The 25937-nt window shown below is 33.7% G+C and overlaps 1 protein-coding gene across 1 annotated transcript; it reads right to left on the reverse strand.

Moving 5' to 3' along the window:
• Positions 1-6629: 6629 nt before the first annotated feature.
• On the reverse strand, positions 6630-25904 carry LOC129950038 (helicase ARIP4). Its single transcript, XM_056061813.1, has 7 exons — positions 22944-25904; positions 22682-22880; positions 16444-16918; positions 16263-16383; positions 15943-16185; positions 8791-9771; positions 6630-8704 (listed from the first exon to the last, which is right to left on the reverse strand). The coding sequence occupies exons 1-7, from the start codon at positions 25702-25704 to the stop codon at positions 8229-8231; spliced, it is 5256 nt and encodes a 1751-aa protein (XP_055917788.1). The 5' UTR covers positions 25705-25904; the 3' UTR covers positions 6630-8228.
• Positions 25905-25937: the final 33 nt, after the last annotated feature.

A 25937-nucleotide genomic window follows, 5' to 3' on the forward strand; every position in this document is an offset into this window, starting at 1 on the left:
TAGCATTTTAATGATATTATCTATATAAGAAACACTTAAGACCAGTAATCAAGTAAAGCAAAAGGAATTCATCATGGTCCCTAAAAACGGGAACATATCGGTCCTTTTCTATCTAATAAAGGATGCTTGGAAAGTTTTGCATTCGTTAAAAATTTCCAACTCGAGATTTTAATCAAACATGCTATTACAATGGTAGGGAAGTCGAAAAAATAATTCCGTCGCGTCGGTCTGTCAGTTCTGGCCCCTATAGCTGAAAGCATTGAGTGTATTCACTTCAAATTTGGAAAATATAGTGTTTAGCCAATTAGCGTTAAGCGTTTTTTCCCTTTTTTTTAACTAAAAGTTCAAATTTTCTCAAAAGCTAACCGATACATTTTTTTTTAATTTTATCTAATTTGTTTTTGTAATCTTGGCTATTTTCAATAGAAAACAAATATTTTTCTATTACTTCTGAAGGGTACCACCATAGATACCTTATTATGTTTTTCAATTTTCTCAAGAACAAATAAACCGATTTTAATATTTGTTTTGCACAAGCTCTTATACTGTCTCAATAATATTTTATGATCAAAAATGTCATTGTTTTTATGTTTTTTTAATTCATTAGTCGTGGGATAATGGCAGAAGAAACAAGAATTTATATATCCTCGTAAAAACTATCGGTCTAATTTTATGGTGAAAGATATGGGTAAACTGCAATGAACCCTTTTGAAAAAAGTTTAATTCTAAGAAAAAAGATCAAATATTAAGGTCTTAAATCTTCGGAGAATTGTTTTTTTATGTATCCAACAAATTTCCAGCATGTGATCAAAAATAAAAGCACCATTATGTACACTACACAATTCTTTAAAATGTACCAATTTAAACGGCCTAAGAACTATTTAGAACCCGTTCACCCGATCTCGAATCGGCGGTTTTGCCGTACCGTCGATGTTACCCTATAAGCCAGTGTCAATATAATTTAAATGAGTATATTCAGACGATACGGCATTTAACTGTATATGGTAAACAACCAATTCGGCTTATCGTGGCAATGTATTTATAGACAGTGCGTTCAGACGATTCGATATTTTGACCGATAGTGCGTATTTTTCGTCTAGACTACTGTCAAATAATTGATTGCTAGTCGTTTTTGTGTTTTACAATTTAATAAGATTACAAGTATTTTATTCGACCTGTCGTGGTTGACACATTAGCGTATTAAAAGAGCCCAAAATATTCCTTTGTCTCACAATAGGATGTACCCAGAATCTTCGATTTGAAATCCGTTGCTGTTGACGATACTTGCGATACCAGTATATTCTAGAAATGTATTCCAGTCCATCTTCATGCACATACGATACGAATGCAACTGAGAACCGAGTACGGTATAGGGTTGAGTACGGTGTACGGTTAAATTACCGAACACTCCAACCGAAAGACACCGAATCGAGAAAATATCCGATACGGTGAAAATATCGAATCGTGTGAACGGGCTCTTAGTAGATGCATTTTTTTTTTGGAAATCTGAGTTGAATCAAGATTTGTACTCAATTAATTTTTTGTGCAGAAGAAATCTAGGTTATATTGAGCTAGATTTGAAATTTCAATATTTTTATTAAAAACTATTTAATATGATAAATAGATTAAAAAAATAGAAATATTGGAAAATATTTAATATACAGCTGTAGACAGCTAATTAGAACAGTTAGTTTCTTATTAAATTTATTATTTTTTTACTTGCGGTATTTTAGGGTATGCCCTGCATGTACATATGTATATGTAACTGCATACAAAAACTGTTTTTAAGAACGTACATTTTTTCTTTTTATTGCAGTTTAATCACATAAAGGAACCTTTTATAGTGGGCATCTAATTAGAAAAAACATGAAAATTTGTATCTAGTCCTATTATTACTAAATTTTAAGATGTCTTTACTTGAAAATTAGGTTATTATTTAATTGTGGAGCCTCTTAGGTTTAGAATTTCGGACCGTCTTCGCTCCTCGAATTCAAGAATTGGCGTAAATTAGGAGTACCCGTGGCATGATGGTTAGTTCGTTGGACTTAACTTAGTGTCCGAATGGGACCAGTAAGTTAGTTGTAAGTTATGGTTAATAAGGCTAGTTTTATGAATTTTTGCCTAGCCTTAAGATAGGTTTAAGAATGAATTAATACAAAAAATTGCGTTGGACTGTCATCCGGGAGGTCTTGGGTTCGATACCCCCTGTGCCAACTAAAGCTTTTTTTACGGGTACTGCCTCTTGCGAGGAATTGACAAATTCTCCAAGAGTAACTCTTGTCATGAAAAGTGCCTTATCAAATTAGCCGTTCGGATTCGGCATATTCCCTGAAATTACTCGCCCACAGGAATGGTTGAGAGTTGTAAGTCACTAGGGCCTTGTCTATTTTATTTTTATATTAGGAGTAAGGTTTTCCAAGTGGAATTTTTAAATTAAAAAAATTTATTTATTTTTCAGCACAAAAGTTTATTTAATGTCCGATGAAAGACGTTCAATTGTTTTGAGGTTCTTGCTTGTCTGTATCCACCCAAATTTTGTTTGTGTGATTCCAGCGGGATGATTTGGCTCTTTATCTTTGTGGAACTTCAATATGAATGCAAATTTACATCGGGCTAATTTACTAGTCGGTTCTTTAGAATGGTACTTTACAGCTTTGAGCGTCTAATTGATTTGAAGCACTGTAGGAACGTAGTACCAGGAAAAACGAACGCTAACTTTTGATCGATCCACTTTCATGCTGACCACGTATTTCGGCTTACCATCTTTTATAAGCCGATTTGTGTAAAACGGATGGTCAGTGGCCAAAGACAGCTTTTTATTCCAATGGCCAAGAAATAAAATGGTTCGATCAAACGTTTGCGTTTGTTTTTCCTGGTACTACGTTCCTACAGTTCTTCAAATAAACTGCTTTCAAAAAATAGCTATCATAAAAAAAAACAGTGTAGATTTGATGTCGCTAAATTTGTTTTTGGTCTCTCAAGATCGAAAATTCCTTAAAAAGTTTTAAGAATTCAATTTTTTTATTTTTCGGTAAGTAAATTTTTTACTATATAAATTTGTAATATTTGTAACATACTAGCATATATTAAAAAATATTAGCTCAAAAATAAACAATCAGACGGTTAAGACACTGCACCGAAGAAATTCTAAAACTTATTCGAAAACTGCTTTTCGAAGGAAAAACTTACCAAAATATTTGAGACATCTTAGGCTGCTCAACAAAAATGGTCAGTAACTCCTTAAAATGGCAAAATAAATCGAAAACGCGATGCCCAAAAAGGATGACTACTGAAAGAACTGATAAAAAAATTGTTTAGTTAGCAAAACAGAACCCTTCCATAGGCTCTAGGAAAATAAGAAATGGACTGCAAGTGTCTCTTAGCGCGGTCACAATACGAAGACGTCTTTTATAACCATTGTTGACGAAAAGGCATGTGGCAAAGAGAATTGAGTTTGTTAAAGCGCATAGAAATTGGAGCGATGAAAGCAATTTCGTTCTTTTTGGGTCCAATGGTCGTCGAGAATATATGAGAAGACCCTAAAATGCAGCAAACGATCCAGGGTACACTATTAAAACAGTAAAGCATGATGGAGGAAAATTAATGATATGGGCTTGCTTTTCATATTACGGGGTCGGGCCCATTTATCCCATGGGGGGTATAAGGGATACAACCGAGTATGTGAAAATTCTCGAGGAGGTTATGTTACCCTACAGTGAAGAGGAAACGCCGTTGGTTTGTGTATACTAACAATACTATGACCCAAAGCATACGTCAAAAAGAGGCTGGGATGCGACCCACACTGATAACTTCCCATCCCGTCTGTCGATTTGTCTTGCTTAAAAGTTTGTCTATATGTACCTACTCCTATCAATTTTTACCAAATTTGCGTACTATTTTCTGTAGATTTTATTTTTTATAAAAAAACTTACTGTTGGATTTTTATATAAAAATTACTGAATATTAAAAGCAATATTTTCTATGAAATAAAATAAGTTTGAAGCCAATATTTTTAATTTTTGAAAAGCTATTTGAGCCGAAAGTAAATTTTTACCAAGTTTTAGTATTGTTTTTTTTAGAGTTTTATTTTTTGTAAAAAGAACTGTCCATTCGAATTTTTTAAAAATTTTACCAAATATTGAAAACAATATTTCTTATAAGATAAAATTAGTTTGAAGCCAATATTTAAAATTTTTGAAGAGATATTTGAGTCGGAAATCAATTTGTACCAACTTTTATACATTTTTTTTTACGTTTTTATTTAAATTCAATTTTTCTCAAAATTTGTCCTAATGTTGAACACAATATTTCTTATAAAAAAAATTAGTTAGAAGCTAATATCTCAAATTTTTGAAAAGATATTTGAGTCGAAAATCAATTTTTACCAAAATTTATACATTTTTTTTTTAGGTTTTTATTTTTTGTAAAAAAAACTGTCAATTCGATTTTTCTCAACATTTTTCAAAATGTTGAAAACAATATTTCTTATGAGATAAAATAAGGTTGAAGCCTAAATTTCAAGTTTTTGAAAAGATATTTGAATCGATATTCAATTTTTACGAACTTTGAGTAATGTTTTTTTTGGATTAGATTTTTCTCAAAATTTTATTAGATGTCAAAAACATTATTCTTCGTAGCACAAAATTGTTTTAGAGATGAAATCATATTTCAGTCGTAAAATTTTGGAGGTGACAAATTTTTTTGTTTCAGTTTTATTGATTTATAAAAAAAACCGTTATATTGATTTTTTTTCAAAAAATATACCTGTTTGGTATCACTTTACAATATATTATATAAAATTTAATTCAAGTCTCTAGCGTTTTTGGTTCGTAAGATATTTAGGGTTAACCAAAATTTTCACCTTTTTTTAAACTACTATGGTAAAAAAACCACCCACGCAATTTTTTTGAGAGCCCTTTCTGCATCTTTCTGCCTTATTATCTGTATAATAAAATTTATTTGAAGTCGATATCTCTTCTGGTTCTTGAGCTATGGACGACGAAAAAAACGTCGCGAACGTACGGACGTACGGACGTACAAACGTACGTACACACGCACGCACAGACATCTTTCTAAAAATCTTTTATTTCGACTCTAGGGACCTTGAAACGTCGAGAAATGTCAAAATTTTCAATTTGACAAATCGGACCCATTACAATACCTTCCTATGGAAAGTTAAAAAAGGCAAAATCATGGTTTGCGCAGAAGAAGTTATCCGTTATGGAGTGGCCCGCTCAATTCCCAGACCTTAACCCCATCGCAAATTTGTGGGGCGGGGGCTTTTAAGAACAGAGTTCATAAAGCAAAAGACATGAATTCGATAGAACTGTGGGATGCAGTGCGTGATTCGTGGAACGCAATACCAATCGAGAGGTGTCAGGTTTTAGTGGACTCGTAGATGCGAAGCATCATACAAAGTACTAATTGTAAGCTAACATTATTTGAATATTTTCAAATAACTCATTACAGTTTTTCTTACGTAATAGATCTAGTACTTTGTCATGCACTGCTATTTTTATGAACAGCCATATATTTAAAAAAAAAAAAACGGTTTTTAATGTGACAAAGCTAACGGTTAAAAATAGTAAATACTTATTTTCTGTTATTATGAATAAAATATTTTAGTTTGTTATTATAAGTTTAATTAAATATATTATAACGTTGATATTGAAGGCTCTTTTGTTTTATTTGGAGAGCTCTGCTATTTTTATGAACACAGCTGTATATGTATATATAAAAAGTTAAAATTCGTTTCCAGTGGAACAGCAATAATTTTCGTTACAAAATAAACTAAAATAATCCAAGAATCCTACCAAAATATCTGTTTCGACGAGACTTCGATTTTTAAAAAATTATAAAAACAAAATAATAATAAAAATATGAATTTTAAAAATACCAGTATTTGAATTATACAACTGGTATAACATTTGAATTTGGCGCCCTTCCGGCCATTTTTAATTTAAGAAAAGAAGAAGAAGAAAATGAAAGAAATAAAATCATTCCATACGAACAATTCAACCCGCACGGTCTTTTCTTTTTTTTCGCTCCTTTTTTCTCGTCGTTTTTAAACGAATTTTAAAAGTAAATTTAGATTCGAAATAAGAATCAATTTGTAAAAAATATTACAAAATTTTCAATATCAACAAATATCCTTTATCAATTACTTACCTTGGATTCAGTGATCTTCACTTTCATGTTAAAATGGTAATTTTTCAATATTATTGAACAAGAAACAATGAACAACAACTATTAAAAGAAAGTTTTTTTTTTTGATTTTACTTAGATTCTTATAATTTAATTAACATTTATATTGATATACATTATAATAATAAATTAATTTTTTATATTAGTTTTTTTTTTAATTTATTAATTTTTTGCGCAATGGGAAGATTAAAAAAAAACTAATTAAAATATTCTACCAGGCGTTAATTTTGTTCCATATTGAGATACATTAAGGAAGGAATTATGAGGAACAAATTTATGCACAACTTAATTGAATTGAAATTGGTTTGTTTTTGTTGAGTTTATAAAATATATGGGGGGTAAAAATAAAATATTAGGGCACATTCATAGTGCCTTGTTAAGTCTTATTTAAATTTTTTGCAATGAGTTTTTCTTTTTAATGTCAATTTATTGTGCTTCAAAATATTGGCATACAAAAATAAAAAATAATACATTTTTGTGTAAAATATATGTATGCAGTAAGTTAAAAATCACTATGAACACGCCCTATTTAAATAATAAATTAGCTTTCCGTGTTTTTCTTCCTTATATATCTGTATTCGAGAGCTTTAAAAAAGACAAAAGTGTATTTTGTATGGTTGGATTTGAAATATCGATAGAGTATATTAATACTATACAAATCTTCTGAAAAGTGGGCGCTTCTATTGAAATTTAGACTTTTAATTAAAAACATTAATCATTACAAAACTGTTTTCAATAATGCGAAAATGTAAGGAACACAAAAATACTATTTTTGTCTTGGAAAAATAAAATTTTCGGAAGATATTTGTCTCGGATATTTTAAGGCCAGTTATGAAAACGTACTTTTAACTTTTTTTTGACATGCTAATGATTTAATACGTGGTGGAAGTTTAAGAAAAAAGAAATTTCCTGTTGTTTAGATTTAAGACTTATTGATTATTATTGTGCGGAATAATTGCTATTTAATCTTTTTTTTTTAGTAATGCAAAAAAACAAATTTTATTTTAAATGAGAGACCAACCACTTTAGAAAAAAATATTTGAAATTAATTTATAAAACAGTTAATGGACGCTTCCAAAAAATAGTTGCTCTGAGAAAAAAAAGCAACAGACTTATTCTTTTTAACGCAAATAAATAATGCACTGCCCGCTTATTAAAAAATCAAAAATATGATAATTGTTAATGACAACTTTATATAATAAATTAAGAAGCGAGTGCAAAAATTGAATGATCGTAATGTATTATTGTACTAACATTAGTTCTTTTGCAAACAAAAAAAATAATATGCATTCGTTTAAAATTTGTGTTCTTTATAAAAAGTCGGTTTTTGCGCCTGGTCTGTTCCATATACTTAATAAATTTATTCCTAAGAAGTCACTTCAGCATATGGAAGTTGTATATTTTGTATAATATACATTTTTATGTTTGAAATGTTTGAATTAATTTTGCTCCCACCTCTAAAGCCATCAAGGCACTATAGAGAAAGTATTTACAAAATTTAATTCCAAAACATTAATTTTAAAACGAACCAAACACTTTATTTGTTTTGTTAAATTAAATAAAACTTTAATACTCCATAAAAGTTATTGTAAGCAAATCAAAGGTTACAATATCACATACATATGCATGTATGTATTGTTTACAAAACATATATATGCCAAGTTCTAAGATATTATATAAAACTTCACATTTTACTTAGGTTTTTAGTTATAAGTACTGAAAATTGCATTAAAGTATGTGTTAACTTTAACCGATTTAAAAAAATTTAGCATTGATTTTTTTAATTATCTTGATCACTTCAAGTGTGTAGGAGTCACAAAAGAAATTCAAACGTTTTCAATATAAAAGCCACTCTAATATACATATACTTATGTATGCGAATCAATAAAAGGAAATCGATTTAATTAATAATTGAATTCTACAATTATTTTATCAAATTAAAAAAAAACTATAATAATTTATATAATAATATTAACTATACATTGCTATTGTATTTTTATTTAACTTAATTAGAAGATATTAAACTATTCGGGAAGATGCTTCTTCATCCAGCCTTGAGGTTCGGCGTAGTTGAATCCGACATCAACTCCATTTGTGGAACTTGTGGAAAATGTAGACGGCCTACGCATGTAGTACTGACTTGAAACAGATTGAAATGTATTATTAGCATAAGCCTTATTACCACTACTGCTACTAGCATAGTTTGGAAGATATGGGGGCTGGTAATAACCATACGAATATTTCGAAATTTGCTGATGATAATTCGAATGGGACGAATCGGAATTGTCATACAAATTTTCACTGTAAGTATTTTCGTTTTTATTATTAAAGTTATACAGCGTAGTAAGAGATCCATTGTCTTCAGGTGGCGGGGGCGCTACTGCTGGATGTGGATTGTTATGTTGGTAATTTAAGTTATAGTTTAAATGGTGATGATAAGAGGAATCTTCAGCATCTTTGCAGGTTGGGACATACGGTGGAGGTTGATTGTATTGTTCAACTGAAAAATGAAAATTAGAACACAAATAAATATGGTTGAAAATATATGAAGTTGCGAATATGAATGAGAATATAAAATTTATATACCGTTAACGCTTTCGTTTATAGATTGTTGAGGCTTATCGTTTTTTTCGAAACCACTTAAATCACAAACTGCAGTTGATGGATATGGAGCAGGAATATTGCTTATTTTAAATGCTTGCTTGTATAAATCTGGAGACTTGTTTTCCCATCGTTGAGGAGTGGTGAGCGGTGGGTAATGTTGGTTTTCTAGGTTATGTGCGGGTAGCATGTCATAATTTGAGTTGTTTGATGCATTTCCATATAGATAATTACGTTGTTTATGAACATAGTTGGATGGAGTTGGCTGTTCTAACTTAGACTTTGGTTCAAAATCATGTTGGTTTTGTTGGTGGCTTTGATGTTGGTTTTGTATTGATGGATCTGCAGGTTTATCTTGACACATTGCATGGTTTTGTATTAAATGTTCCGTGTTTTCTTGTCGATACTGATGATTTTGTGGTGTCATGTCAGGTTTATTTTGATGAAACTGATGTTTTGTTATTTCCGAGTTTAGCTTTTCGTGACAATGTTGAGAACCTTGGTGAGAACCTTGTTGAGGACTTTTTTGATGACCTTGTTGGGGACCTTGTTGAGGACCTTGTTGAGACCCTTGTTGAGGCCCTTGTTGAGGACCTTGTTGAGGACCGTGTTGAGGACCTTGTTGAGGACCGTGTTGAGAACCTTGTGTTATTGGTTCAGATTCATTTTGAAGGAATGAATGCTTTTGTGTTATTGTGTCTGTTTTATCCTTTCGAAATCCATGATTTGGTATAATTGGGGTTGGTTTAATTTTACGAGTATCCTTAAGAACTAGAGGGTTATTGTTCGGAAAAGTGTGTGGTACTACATGTTGTTTAACTGGCGCTGTTTTGACTCGATTTTTCGGACTGGTATAAGACAAATCAAATGAATTTTCAGAACTATCATTTATGTTATCATTTATCACAATACAATCATCATTCTCCGAATCCTCACTCGCCTGATCGGTTGCAGCCCGGCTATTATCTTTAAAAAGAACAATCATTTTTTAAGGCGTATTATCACGGTTGCGTATAAATAATTGCATACAATATTAATATTATTAACTTTACTTATTAGTGCTAGTATCTATTTCTTTTATTTAAAAATATATTCAATTATGTTTTGTTAGATTTATTTTTTAAGACAATATTATTAAAAAAAATTAAATATTTAAGAAGTAAAAAACTTAATTTATATTGTTCTTTATTTTTCTTTTCTTTTTTGTTGTGAAAAGCAAAATAATAAGATTTTTGACTCTGGTCCAGTAACTTTGTCATTTGAATAGGAGGAAACTTTGTGTTAAGACCCAATGCTTCTAATTTGTGGGTTACTTGTTTATGATGTTGGCTTTATTAACAATTCAAGATTTCGAACCCGAGCGAAGAACGGAAGATGTCCAAAAATAAAAAAAACTTCTTATTTCGCTAATTGATGTTTCTTACACTGAAGGAGTTTTTTTTTAATACGATCGTGTTCTACGATTTTAAGGCAAATAAAGTTTCCACAATTTGAGCCTAAGGGTGCTCAAAAATTAGCTTGAATAATTCTGTTACAAAAAATCTACGAATTAATACTTAAGTAAGAATATACCCTAGAGTAAGATTGGGACAAAAAAAAAGATAAAAATAGTTTAGGATGGGTGTCAGTACCCTCCCCCGTTACTCGATAGGGGTAGGTAGAAATGGCGATCTCAAGGCAACCTAGCCTGAGATCCAATTAGCGCTGTAGTGCGCCGTTTTGATATTAGGTCGATAGGGGTAGTTTTCCGGAAAAGTGAGATATCATACAAAATCAAAGACTGGAAAACAACGGCAACACTTACATTATTGTGATGTTGTTTTTGAAATATTGATGTTTTCTCCGTAGTATCAGAAAAAAATAATTTTAAGTTTTATTTAAACAAAAACAATGTTTTTTTTTCATTATTCCTTTTTTTATTTAATTGAGTACTATTTGTTTTAGTTTAATCAATGTCCTAGTAAATTATTGATCACCAAAAAGCCAGTTTGCGCGATACTGAAAAAAGGAGACCCTCTAAACTGCACCAACTATAGAGCAATCAGTCTGCTTAACATCACTTACAAAATCTTCTCCGCCGTAATATGTGAACGTCTAAAGCCCCTCGTGAACAACCTTAGAGGTTTTTATCAGAGTGGTTTTAGACTAGGAAAGTCTACAGTCGATCAAATATTCACATTACGGTAGATACTGCAAAAAACCCAATGAGAGCATCTACAGGGACGAACTCATCTGCTTTCGCAGGATGGCTATTGCTGCTCCATAAAGGTTGGAAACAGAACCTTTCAATAGGTAATTGCTGTCATGAAATTTCTTTAACATCGTACTTAAAATAATAGTGCAGAGCTCACACTTCAACAGTAGAGTTACTATCTTTCAAGAGTGTGTCCAATTACTGGCGTATGCTGGTGTCATTGACATAATCTGAAGAACTCAGCATGATATCAAAGAGACTTTTGAGAGCAAAAATGGGTGTAACGGTTAATGAGGCAAAAACAAAGTACATGCTGTCATTAAGAAATAACCTACAACATGTGTCGGTCAAAACGTGACCTTCGGTAGACGTAACTTTGAGGTAGTTAAGAACTACGCAAAGCAAGGCTCCGCTATGAACATGAAAAACAGCACCAGCCCGAAAATCAAGAATTACCGATCTTTCTTTGGGAAAAGAAAGCAATTGAGTAGATGGAACGAAGAGATGTACAGTATGTACATTTGTGGGTAAAAGTCCAACGGCTGAGATGGCTCGGTCAGGTAGAGCGCAGTTTTGTCCAATTTTATAAATAATCACGGCTTTCGATATCTAGGTTAAAACACAACATGACAAAAATCGTTACCTTATGCAGGTATTGCCGATTTCAACATAAATCGGCTAGTTTCTTCCCCATCATTTCAAACATACAATTTTAAGCTAACTACATTTTTTTAATTTTAAGATCTATTACACCTCTACCAATACTTTCCTAAATACATGCATAAAATACAAGCTTTTCAAATAGTTTTATTTTTGTAATTCAATTTAATTGTGTTTTGTTTATATTTATATTTACCAATCATATTTATGTTATTAAAAATGTGTTACCCACACATTTATACATTTATCAAGCTTATGTCAGTTAATTGTTTATCAAGTTGATTGATATCATAGTTTTTAATGACATGAAATATGAAAACGGTTCAATTTTTTGTACTGACTCCAATGGCAGCATAAATTAATGCGGAAGCTAACATTTTACAACATTGTGGACAGGAGCGGGTTATTTAACCTTCAATATCTGTGTACATTTTTTGGTATTAGAATTGAATTCGAATTTCACGAATTCAAATTGTTCAATCACATGCATTTTTGCATTTTTAGAATGCTTAAAACGGTTTTTCTTACCAGTGTACTAAGACATTTAGACCAAATTTTATAAACATGAAGTGTCTTCGGATAGAAGGTTAGGTAATAGCTTTCCGTAAAGCTTATTTTCTACGAATAGAATATATGTTGTTGGAAAGCTCCAAAAAGATTATTATTTAATAAAAAAAAATAATAGCAAAAGTGTGCCACTAAAACGACATCATTGGTGACTTTAAATGAACTAAATAGACATGAAAATAAATGAATTTTTGTACCAATAACAGCAAATAACGAATAATTCGATTAAAAGTGTGAAAATTGAACTTTTTTCAATTCGATTTAGTAAAATAAATTAATGGGAATAATTTTGCACCAACAATAAATTGAGATAAACAACTTTGAAAAGCTCAGTTTAAAAATATCCTTTTTTATGATGGACATATAATTGTAAACCATGGAGTTAAGACAGCAATTTGAAAAAAAAAACGGTTATTATTTTTTGTAGTATCTAAATCAGTTTTTTTTTTATCCAGAGCGCTATTTTAACCATCCCAAATATGTTAAATAAAACACATAAGCCACCCATAATGACCTTTAAAGTACTATAAAATAAATAAATTAGGTGGCGCAACAGTCCGTCTCAAGCATTCCTGTGTGCGAGTCAATGATAGGCGGAACCTAAAGTTTGTTTTCCGACAGCTAATTTAAGAAAGCACTTTTCATGACAAGAATTACTCTTGGAGATTTTGTCAACTCCTCGCAAGACATTACAAGGCAGAGATTGAACCCAAAATCTGGAATGACAGTTCTACACACTAACCATAACGCCACATAAGATCAACAGGATCCATGTAGTATTAATGCTGAGCCCATCATCAAAACATGCTCATTCCCCTAGCTGACAGAAGCAACAATTTAATGCTTGATTAAACATTTATATAAAATTTAAAAATATCAAACATTTCGTCTTTGCCATTTTTACAGGTCTCCTTTCTGAAAAACTAGTCCAGGTGCGATATATTTTTGCCCATTCTCCTTTAACCCATATTTAAATTTACTACAATGGCATGCAAACAGGAATGATACCACTAGAATTTAAGGAGACCATCATTTTTCCGATTCATAAGAAAGGGAGTTTGGCCGAGGTGTCTAATTATAGAGGAATATCCATTTTAAATGCTTCATATAAAATATTCACGCTGATTTTGCAAAAACGTTTTAATAGATGGATAGAAGAAAACAAGCTCTTCAAGGAGTTTCAAGCAGGCTTTAGGACAGGTTATTCGACGGTTGACCACATTTTTACCGTTAAAAGTATCGCAGAAACATTCCTGATATGATTGGTAGACATGTGCTTATCTACATGTTGTACAGTAACGGAATGTCATGAAAGTTCGGGAGAGTTATTCAGAATCTATATGCAGATACAATTGCTATGGTATGGAATGGAGAGGAGTTGTCGAGAGGGTTTAAAACACAATCGGGAGTCAGACAGGGCTGTACATTGAGTCCGTGTCTGTTCGCCTTGTTTATTGAAGATTTGAGCATGGAAATTCATCTTAGAGAGAAATTAGTTAAGGCTAAAGGTGCAATTAGTGCAACTTGAAAAAGATGTTTTTCTAACGAAAGTATAGCACATAGCAGCAAGTTCAAGATATTTGAAGCGTTATCTGAGTCTGTCATGTTTTACGCGGCACAAACTAAGGGAACGAAACAATACGAAACAGTTGAGAAACTTCTCCGTTATATATTAAGCAAATTTTTAGACTGCCATCAAATACATCCAACTACTCGTATGTTATTATGCTGGCATCAGGATTATCACCTATGTTCATACGAACCCTAAAAATGGAAGTCGATTACATCTTGAGAGTTATGAAGATGAGCAATAATAGGCTTCCGAAGATAGTAGCGCTTCATGTAATACGAACCAAAACAAGTCGGTGTGCTGATTGGATAAATTTGGCAAGAGAATGTGGAATGGAACTTAACCTTTTGTGTAATAAGCAGGATAATTTAAAAGCTTCTTTATACCACCTCATTTCCGCAGTGGACATAAAACAACTAGAGAAATACTTGAATGACGCCACAGGATCTATATACATGCAGCTCTACTGTCAACTAAATCACAACTTGGAAGAGAGGAATTATTTTAGGGAATAATAACATTGTGGAAATTTCAATTATGGTTAAATTGAGAGGTCAAGTTATATATACCTCATAGAGATGACTTACCAATTATATGCTCATTGTGCAATTTAAAGGAAAGGGAGGATATTTTACACTTTGTTGGAAGATGTCCATTTCTTAAAGAAATAAGAAGGAATGCTTTTGGCAGCGAAATACTGGCGCAAAGTCAAGTTATACTCTTGCTTAACAATATTAACAAATTATATCAATTCTGCAGGCTAGCTCTTCTCTATAGAAGTAGAATTATAAATGAAAGTTTTTAAATATATTATTGAGCTATGTTATCTTTTTTATGAATTGTCAACTAGGCAGACGGCAGTAAAGCCATGCTTTTTGTTTGTAAACTTTATAAGAAATTGTAATTAACGTTATCCAAATAAAAACCAATCTAATCTAAATCTAAAATCTAATCTAATATTTAAATTTAATTAACTTAACATTATTTTAAAGGTTCGTTCGAAAGTCCTTTAACTATTTTTCTAACAAAAAAGGTTTTGACGTTTTAGTAACAAACAAATCTCACCTGATTGATACATTTAGAGATGATATTTAGTTTTTTATCCCAGAAATAAATATCACAGGCTGAACGTAACATAACAAAAATTAAGTGACAAAATTCAAAATTTAACATTAAAGGTTCAGATGGTAGAATTAAAGTATGGCGGGAAGCAAATGAAGAATTTTCTCATAATTATATTCGAGCTACTGTAAAGCATTGCGGTGGGTCGGTCATGGCATGGGGATGTGCTGCGAGTTCTGACGTTCGGAACTAACATTTCTGTTATGTTTTTAAAGTTCATGTCCGTCTTCGTTTAAATCATTTTCAAAGCTCTTTTTTGGATCCTGTCCAAAATACCTAAACTTGTTTTAGGGACACCTGCCCAAATATGCGAGTTATATTCAAGTTTTGGACGAATAAAGGCTTTGTAAATTACAGCCAGATCAGAAGGCGTAAAAAATTTCTTGCACCGTCGGAGAAATTCTAAGCACCTAGCAGCATTTTTGAAATTATAGAATATGTGATCATTCCATACAAGGTGATTTGTAATACACATACGGAGTACTGAAAGTTGATTAATTTCCTGGATCCAAGTGCAGCTCATGTATAGCGGCATCGGGGGTAGGTTACGCTTTAACGACAGGAGACAGCATTGAGTTTTCGAAGCATTAAATTCTACACGGTTTTTGATTGCCCATTGTACAATGCTGTCGAGATCACAATTTAATGAGCTTATCATACGTTGCCGTTGAAGTTCCACATCCGAAGGATAAGGATGAGAATCTAAAAACGAATATCAAAAGCTGAGGGTACTGTCATCCGCGAAACAATTCAGTGGGTTAGAAGTTTCAGACAAAAGATCATTTATAAAAATAAGGAAGAGCGACGGAGACAAAACGGAGCCCAGGCTTAATTAGTAGTATTGGTTTATTTAAAATAAAAACATTTTCCATACATTTTCTTGAAGAAAAGGTATTCATAGCCGCTTGAATGCGCGAACAATATACACAAAAATATAACTATAAAATAATTATTTTTAATACGAATTTTTCACAGAAGCTTCGGTTTCTTGCAGAAGATTTTTTTACCAAAATTTTGCACTTACCTTCCTTAAAAGACAACGCATCCAATGTTGGTAAACATTTTTTCTCAATTAATTGCGTACTAGTAAATTTTTTCGCTTGTTGCATTTTATCTTTAGCTGCTTCAGCTGAAGTTTTAATAGCAATAATTTTACCACTTTCCAATTGCATGTAAACACCCTTGGGAGAATTCAGAACCATCACCTTTTCTCCCGCCTTAACCACAATGTTTGACGAGTCATTCGAATTAGTTGGTATTGCAACATCTAAAGGATGAAAAAGTATGATCAGGACATTGAAACTAGCATTTTATGAATTATGAGCACTGGAATGAATTTAATACCTATTGGGAGCTTCATTTCCTGTGAGGACATTCCTTGCCGTTGCCAAACTTCTGCTGGAATCCATCGGGTTAACTTCATGTTTGAGTTCTTAAATGGTTGATTTATTTTATTTTTGAAAATCTAAAATCATTAATACACAATTAATTAATATGTTTTTCTTTAGAAGCAAAACTAACTTACCTGCGAATTGACTTTATTTATCATACAGTCCCTGTTTTGAACAACATTGTGAACATTATGAATATTTTGTATAAAGTGATGCGATTTCGATGAAGCTTTTTTCTCTATTTCATAGCCACGTTTGGCCAATTTCTTTTCAGTCTGAGAAAGTTTTTTTTCTTTGCGATCAATCAACAAACTTTCATGGTAAAATGGTTCTTTAGAAAGAATGGATTTATACTTGGTTAACATACTACGCATAACCTCATCGGAATAGTTTTCAATAGGTTGTTTAAATTCAGTGCTTTCGTTTTCTTCTTCTTTATCATAGCACAAATTTGTTAATTCTCTTATTGATAAATGAGCATCGGGATTACATTCATCGACAACTCTGTCTGACATTCCTTGTTTTTTAACTTGCCTGTCGTAAATATTCTTTTCCAGGCAATTGTCCATTACGATACGGTAGACAAAACATGATTTTCCCTGGCCGTACCTTTCAATTAAATAGTAAATTAAAGTTTGTTTTTAAATTTTTGCACAGTCATAATCGCAAGGGTGATAGTAATATTAAAAATAAAAACATAAACATGGGGCAAATTTTTAACACTAAAAACATTGTTTTTTTTTTTTAAATTTACCGTAAAACAACGAAAAGCATTCAACTTTGCGGCAGTGTTCGCGTTTTCCAAGAGCCTTAAACTACTTTTATAGTCCAGTCAATGAACGAAAAAAATTGCCCTCACCTCAAAAAAATCCAACAGTTTTTAAAATTGGCACACTTTTTATAGAATGTCTGGTGATGACTCAAAAAAAAGTCTCCAAGAATCCGACGACGTGAGCTCTAGCGGCAGTTAAGAGAAACATGGTGTTTGTTTCGGTTTTTCACGTTTATGTCGATTGGTTTTTGTCGTATCAAAAAATTTTGTTACACAAAATTAAAGCTCATATTTTATAAAAAAAAGTTTTGATAATTTTGTTCGCAAACGTTTTTAAAGAATAATTTTTAAATTTTGGTGGTAATTGCTATGGGAAAATTAAAGAGCTGTGATCCTCCTACAAGGATAACGATGCTTAAGCTTTGGAAGCTTAAAATGCCCTATAGAGCAATTGCATCTCAAATGAACAGTTCTGTAAAGAAAGTTTTTCAATGCAATTAAGCGTTTTCAAAACTTCGAGACTGCTGAAAATGTACCTCGTAAAAAACGTACCCGTAAGACAAGCTGCCAAATAGATCGTGCAATTAGTAGGCTGGCCAAAAAAGACCCAAAAATAAGCTCCACAGAGATACAACGCTAACTCTCGGTTGCATTCGATGTCCCGATAGGGCACAATCAGAAGAAACCATGAGTAACCGCAAGGCAACGTAGTCTTAGAATAGAGTTCGCAAGATCACACGACAACTGGACAACAAACGAATGGAAGTACATAGTGTGGAGTGACAAAACTAAAATAAATAGGATCGGAAAAGATGGTGCTCGTTATGTCCGAAGGCCAAAAGGAACAGCGTTCTACCCTTAATACGTTTTGCCAATAATTAAGCATTGAGGCGGCTCGCTTAACGTTTGGGGTTGTTTCTCGTGGTGTGGAGTTGGCTAAATCCATCGAATCGATGGAACACTGACAGCCGTTAAATACATTGACATTCTTAAGGAACGATTAGTGTATTGGGCCGATGAAAACATGCCAGTGATATGGAAGTTTCAGCAAGACAACGACCCCAAGCACACTGCTGGAATTACGAAACAGTTCCTTAGGGACCAATCGATAACAGTTCTGGAATGGGCATCATCAAGTGCAGACCTAAATCCGACAGAGCATCTTGGAGCATATATTAAAAGAGCTGTTCCTCTCAAAAATAGCTATAAAAATGATGTTCTTTCGAAGGTATTAAAGACAATAATAAGCTGCTTGGAAGGCTGTACCCGTAGAGCAGTGCAGGCGGCTTATTTCATCACTGGAACGAAGATGTCGGGAAGTTTTAAAGCAAAAAGGTTTCGCAACAAGGTATTAAAGATAAATATAAGGTAAATGATATTATAAACTTATAAATGTTATAATAAGATATGATTTTTCTCTTTGTTTCTAATTAGTTGTCCACCAATAAACGCTGTGTTTTTCGCAGAAACTGCCATATGAAATAAATGTATATTTAGAAAAATAATATACTTGCAAAAAAAAAAAAAAAAAGTGAATTCAATTTGTGTTTTTAATTAGTTGTCCACATCTGTATATACTGAAAGCTTGGTTCTCAGAAGTTAGTAAACCATATATCAAGCTAAGGGTTTTGTTCTTTATACTAAGAAACTCAGTTGTTGGAGATATCAGCTATTCTAGCGGTTCATTTGTTTGTTTTTATTATGCGGACTTTAATGCCAGAACGTTAGATGGACTAAACACATTACATTCTTTTGGCATCGCTGCATCTACTTCTATAGGAAAAGAAACCGACACACGAAGGCAAAAGCTGAAAAAACTACCTTCTGCTAAATCAAGTGGATAACTTGGAGTACTTTCTTTGGAAACATTTCAGAAAACAGATGGAGGATTAAAAAAATTTAGTTTTTGAGAATGTAAATGCGTGTTCGGAAGAAATTTTACAGCCAAAGCCATATGACACTCTTTGGTTTATTGGTATTTACGATGTTACAGGATGGAAAGAATACATGTACTCAATAACAACATGCTTGTTTAGTGCAAAAACTAAAATCATTTCTCTTCCGTTCATAAACTCTCCACCTAAACTATAGTCGGAAGCCAGTATACACTGCATTGCAATATGCTGACAGTTTGTGTTGCGAATTTAAGCAAAACTGCCTGGTGGTAACATTTGACCAGCCTCTTAAAGAAATCGATGCCGCAGCTTCATCTGAGTCCTGTCTATCAAAATGCGTAGTCAGGTTGGGTGGATTTCACCTGTTAATGTTCTGATGAGTAGATAATAAGAAAGAGTTAATGAGTACTATATACGCCCCGGTTTCTGTTAAAAAGATGCTGGAAGAAAAAGCTTTTGCTAGAGCAGTTCGTGTTTTAATACTTATACCGACATCTTTAGCTAATGTAATAATGGAACAAGCTGACATAAGCCAACATGAATTAGAGGAAATCCAAAATCTCATGAAAAATTTTCTTAATGAGTCTCCTTCGTTATGTGCACTAAAGCAAAACCCTCATTTGATTCAATAGTGAGAAACTACAAACAAATCTTAACAAACTCAAATCTAATGGACCAACAGCAGCCTTATGGATTAAGTTGTTTAATATCATTACATTGCTTAAAGATTGGAATGTCCTTATTAACTGTGTGAAGAATATGATTCCATATTTCCATGCCACCGGACAGTTCTCGTACGCGAAATCATGTGACCTAGATGAATATAAAAACTTTGTGCAATAGGATTACTTTACTATGAGAAGAACTGACTGATTTTGGACAGGGGTGTGGTCGGACCAGAGGATTGAACAAACTCTCATGAGTGGAATGATGAGTATGGGTGGCTTGACAACAGGGCGTGGAATCACTGATAGTGTACTTAACAAATGGGCCATAACCATTTTGCAAGTCATTTAGAAGCTTTCGTTCTTCGTGATATTTCTTAAGCTAACAATTAATCAGTATTCCATAATCTTGCAAAGAAGTGACGTGATTGCTATTGGACTATAAAAAGAGAGGGACAATCCTTTTTAGAGAAAAGCTGAACAAATGGGCCAATGGACAATGGATTGTGTAGGCCTAGTTCTTTAAGTACTCTTGCAACTGCACGAGTGCAAAAAATGATGAGTCCTAAATAAATCATTTATGTTCTCAAGTACAGGACCACTAATGACACTCTCTGGCAGCGTTGAATTAACAGAAAATTGAGCTTCAAGCATTGTAAAGGAGTGTCATGGTAAAGAAGTCTTGGAACCAAGGATGACGTGATGTTACGTAGGTTTTTTACAAATGACCAGAACTTTTTACTGCCTTTGGGACTTTGCAATTTTTTTTGCCGTTATTTCTTGTCATGTAACACTTTGGTTTGTCAAATTATGCTTTACAGACCTCTCTAACATATTTAAACTTATTCCGGTTTTCTGTTATACCGAAACTTGTATCTCTGACTCTAATAACCTTTGTACAACACGCATTAAATCAGTGAGTTAGGTTGGGTTAGTTTAGATTAAAGTGGCTGCAGACTTAAAATCCACACACCTAGGCCAAAAGAAAAGGCCCATTGTGATACGACATGAATCTAGAGAATTATTTCCTACTAGTCGAACCATTTTGAGCTTTTTATAAAGCGAAGAAGATATTTGATACCCTTTTTAGCTAGTTCACTGGGATTATCAAAAGAGTAGTCTCCCAGATGAAGTTTGCGTCTTAGTGAAAGAGCAGGGCAAGTGCAGAGAAGGTGAGTGATTGTTTCCTCTTCTTCATCGTCCATACAGCTCCTGCAGAAGTCATTTGAGGCTACAATAAGTCGTATTGCGTGTCTTCCTATAAAATAGGGTACCGTAAGGACACCTATTAGGGAGCTAATATGAAGTCTGCTTTAAGATAACAAGTCTTGAGAGCGCTTTAGGTCCAGTGAGTTTTTTGTCTGCGCATGTTTGTAAATTATGCCACCTAGAGTTTGCTATCGCAAAAGCTGTTTCTTTTAGCAGAAGTTTACATGTAGCTATCGGTATACCGATCTTCTCCCTTTCAGGTGAAATAGGTACTACGGTTCGTTAAATTGCTGCGCCATCTTCAAAAGAGACGATCGACAATCGAGGGCCGTTTGAGATTTGGTTGAGACACTGTCAAGAGATTTAATAGAACCCTGACTGTGAGAGAAGATGAGGATATCAGAAGTTGATATCACTTTTTCTCTTAGCCAGGAGAGAACCCCTTTGATCGCTAAAATTTCCGCTTGGAAGACGCTACAATAATTAGGCAAGCGGAATGAGATGCTTAGATTAAGCTTTTCTGAGTACACACCACTACCAACTCCCTCATTTGTCTTGGATCCATCTGTATAAAAATTAATACTTTTGTTATCCAGGAGTGTTTTGTCTTCCCATTCCTCTCTGGATGGAATGGAATTTTTTTCCAAATTGGGGTTTAGGAATAGTATAGTATATGTACTTTGGTATAGAATGAAAGAGGTTTAAAATGATGGAGTGCCCTACATTGTTGTTGGTCCAATGAGATGAGGCGTTGAGTCTTATAGCTGTACTCGCTGCCACTTGTTTGCTGAAGATGTCAAGGGGTGATGGAGGAGAGTATCTAACGCTGCTGAGGGTGTAATTCCCAATGCCCCGCTTACGCAGAGACATGCAGTGCGTTGGACTCTGGTGAGTTTGTCGTAGTATGTGACTTTCCCCAGTGCCGTTCAACATACTGCAGCCCCGTACATAAGTATTGGTCGAATGACCGATGTGTATAGCCAATATGCTATGCGAGGTTGAAAACCCCATTTGCTGCCTATGGCTTTTCTTGCAAAGAAAAAGAGCTGCTGTAGCTTTTTTAACTCTTTCCTGAATATTAGATTTGCAACTTAATTTTTTCTCCAATATCAGACCAAGATATTTGGCTTCATTGGTAAAAATTAGTGGTACACCTTTTATTGAAGGAGGTACAATTACTGGGATCTTGTTTATCCGACAAACCTTTTTGTACAAAAATCCCCAATCTTAGAGTTGATGATCCTGCTATTTAGCATTAGACTCATCAACTCGCAGAGTGATTAGGGTCATTTAGGGTCGTCATAGCAGAAGTGATAGCTGATGTGCCAACGTTGTTGAAAGCGCCCTCAATATCCAGGAAGGCTACAGTAGTATATTCCTTTTGCACTAGGGAGTATTCGATAGTTCTTACCAGAGTGTGCAAGGCTGTTTCCACCGATTTCCCTTTGCAGTAAGCATGCTGAGACATCGATAGTCTCTTATCAATGCTATAACCAGTGAGTAAGATTAGGTAGATTTGTACTTATTCGCTATAAGATTTCTTATTCCAGGAATCTACGACACTATGGCTTAGTGTTTTATCTTCACTAGGCACTCCTGACTATTGTGTTTTATGTGATAACTTAATTACAAGGAAGCCAGCACGAACGGGAATAATTTGAAGACCGAATATCTAACCGACGAACAGTGGAACAAGTTTTTACATAGTTTTGCGGTTAGCAAGCCCATTAGAAATTCTTTATATAATATCCTATGTTCAAAATTAAATAAGACTTGAAAACAAGAAATAATAACAAGACTAAAATATTGAAACGAACAAACTTAAACACACCTGTAAATTCTATGAACAGCTTGAGTATCATGGCATGGATTCCAACTCGCATCAAATACAACAACGCGATTAGCCCCAGTCAAATTTATTCCCAAAGAACCAGCTCTTGTTGAAATCAAAAATAGTTTAACATCTGTATTGCTGTTGAATTCATTTACAAGTTTCTCCCTTTCTAAAGAACTCGTAGAACCATCAAGACCTGTAATTATAACCAATTAACTTTTAAAAAAAAACTTTGTATATTTATAAAAACAAATCTTACGGAAATATGAGACATTCTTCTTCCAATGTTTATCTGTTTCTGGAATAGTAAGGGCTTGCAGGAAAAACTCCATTAGGTTCAAAGTCAATAAACTCTGACTGAACACCAAAACCCTATCACCGAGTTTGATACTTTCTTCCAAAATATACAAAAATATCTGCATTTTTGGAGACGTGCTAACAATTCCTGGTTCATAGTCTTTTATAAGAGAAATCGCCCAATCATAGGATATGGTATCGTTGTTAGATTTCGTTTCAATTTTAACAGGTTTGATAATACTTGGATTGGTTATGTTATTTCTTGGTTGGTTATTAACGTTTGTTTTGTTTTGCTCAAAACTCGAACTTTGTCCAACTTCCAAATCCGCATTTAAATCGGATTTCACAAACTGAACTTCTTTGGTATCCAAATCAACGATTTCCGATGAACACTTCAAACTATCAGCCAAAAGCTGAGGTTTTTTAAGCATACCAATCAGCTTAGGTTGTTGTTGAGCATTAACATGACTCGTATCACTCTCTGGCCAAAGATTACTCGTATTATTATGCGTATTGTCCGAATTTTCTGGGAAACCCATTGTTGTCGGAGTGAATGCTTCGTTTCCAAATACATTGGATGGGCCAAATTCATTTGCATTGATTGCAGTAACAACCTTAGGCTTTCCAGCTGTTGTAGACTTTACAGCCGTTTCTTGTTCTTCAATGTCCAAATCTAAATCGGACTCCCTCTTTTTCAAGAAATTATAAAGTACATCCGGATGATTCCATATTTTGCAACATACTGCAAACGCTTTAAGTGGATTTGGGACTTTTTTCTTGCGAACGACTTCATTCATAAAGGCATCATACAGCTGCCTCTGAAACTTGGTCATCTTCGTTAAAATGACATATTCTAATTTCTGAGGGAGTGAGCTCTGTAGCACAGAATCGGATCTTCTTTGAACAAATCCAACCAACAAAGAGTGTAAGACGTGAGCCCTGTATCTCATAAGCTTTATATCTTCTGGAGTGGAATCAATGCATTGGCCATTTTGTATCGGACGTTCGAACATGTTGCAAAATTCTGTTTTGGAACCCAGATAATTGGGCCTCACAAAATCCACCATACACCAATACTCCAAAAGATTGTTTTGAAGTGGATATCCTGTCAAAACAATTCGCCTTCGAGTACGAATTTGTTTCAAGGCGATTGATATTCCAGCATGTGCGTTCTTAATCCTATGACCTTCGTCACAAATAACCAGATCTGGACCAGGCTTTACCAGAGCCGAGTGCATGTTGTCCAAAAGCCTCTTGTGCTCCGAATTCTCCAGAGACTTTTTTCCATCTTTCCTTTTGATTATTTTAAGCCCCAAGACACGAAAGAGTTCATAGCCTATGAGAAGAACCCCACCTTCGGAATTCCAGCGGGCAATGACCTTAGATCTTGAACTCATGGTTTTGTGTTGGTCATTCAGAGCAAAAACTTTAAAGTTCCGCGGTCTAACTGTTTCGTGACATGATGATTCCTCAGGAATCCATAAATTATATTCCTTTACCCAATTTTGAATCGTATTGATGGGCATAACGCAAAGAATAGTCTTCGAATCGGTGTGTCTTAGAAAGATGTCAGAAAAGCTTACAACTTGCAGTGTCTTCCCTAGTCCCATAGAATGAGCGAGAATGCACCCGAATCCAGAGGAGTTGTTAAACCTCTTAGTCGATTCGATTATGTTGTCGAACAAAAACCTAACCCCACCGATTTGATGGGGCTTAATTATTTTTGCTATCTGAGGAGCTAAAAATATGTCCGGTTCACTTTCGACATGTCCAACATTGACCATAACTTTTCCATGTTCGTTTGGTATGTTCAAGACATCCCTTACATGAAGCCCACTATTATGATGATCTTCTGCCTCGTCATCCAAGCAGTCATCGCTATCAGAGAGAATGATACAATCGTCATCATCCGAAGAACTATCGATTGTAACAACTTCCTCCTTTTTATCCGATGGCGGATCTTTGGACTCTGCGGATAACCATTGGTTCCACAATAATTTATCAGACTTTTTCTCTTCCAGTCTTTGGAATTTATCCTTCATCTCAATACTTGTTCTTTTGATTTGTTGCGGTTGCGGTTCAATGGGTTCGCATGAAGCCAAGAAATCGTCATCTTTAACTTCATGTACTCCTTCGACCATAGATTCGAGAGCAGAATGAAGGTATTTTTGTTTAACAAGTTTCTTAAGCCCCTGGACTCTAGCTAAACGTTCAGATTCCTCTCGCTGGGCATTTATTGTAATGGTGTCAAAATTATTTTCATTAATAACACCCCGGATGTTTTTACGCATGTTATGAACCTTTTTTTCGTCAATATTACTTTCGATTTGATAGTCTGACTTGCGCTTGTTATTGGTTGGAGGAGCCCCGTTGCTTTGCTTGGCCGACGTTACTTGGCTAGAATCATCAATAGGAGGAGTAGAATCCTTATCAGTTTTTGCCGGTGGATCGATCTTAATTCTTTCTTCAACATTTTCATGATGTCCATCTTCCAAATTCTTCGAAATAATGTTTTCACCTTCAACTTTTTCTGAAGCATCGATGTGTTGTTCTTGTTGTTTTTCTGGTTCAGTTGTTGGGTTTAGGTCATTAGTTGTGTCCTTATTTATTTGATTGGCTTCATTATTATCGTCCAAGCAAGTGCCTACCAAGGGTTCATCATCAATCTTTGTCATTCCAAAATCCTCTTCACACGTTTGCTCAATGGACTTTGAGATATCCATTTTGCAGTCAAAATTGTATTAATATTGTGTCTAATACCACATTTAATTTGTGTTCTAGCTTAAGGAATTTAGTTACTAACAATAAATCAACAATTTAAACGCCATAATTTATAAAATACTTTATTTTCAGTTTCTTTTTGTTTATTCTTTCACATAGAGCTTAAATGGAACTACACAAAATAAACAGAAAAAAATCTGTCAATTGAGGGTACGACTTTTTAGTCGTTTATCTA

This window comes from Eupeodes corollae, chromosome 3 (genome assembly GCF_945859685.1).
Source record: "Eupeodes corollae chromosome 3, idEupCoro1.1, whole genome shotgun sequence".
Classification (NCBI taxonomy): domain Eukaryota; kingdom Metazoa; phylum Arthropoda; class Insecta; order Diptera; family Syrphidae; genus Eupeodes; species Eupeodes corollae.

Excerpts from the sequence above, each read along its gene's own strand:
- LOC129950038 (XM_056061813.1), bottom strand. The coding sequence starts at position 25,704 with ATGGATATCTCAAAGTCCATTGAGCAAACGTGTGAAGAGGATTTTGGA. Across the intron at positions 22,881-22,943 it reads GAAGAATGTCTCATATTTCC|GTCTTGATGGTTCTACGAGT; the intron begins GTAAGATTTGTT and ends TTATAATTACAG. Across the intron at positions 16,919-22,681 it reads GCTGTTCATAGAATTTACAG|GTACGGCCAGGGAAAATCAT; the intron begins GTGTGTTTAAGT and ends TTTAATTGAAAG.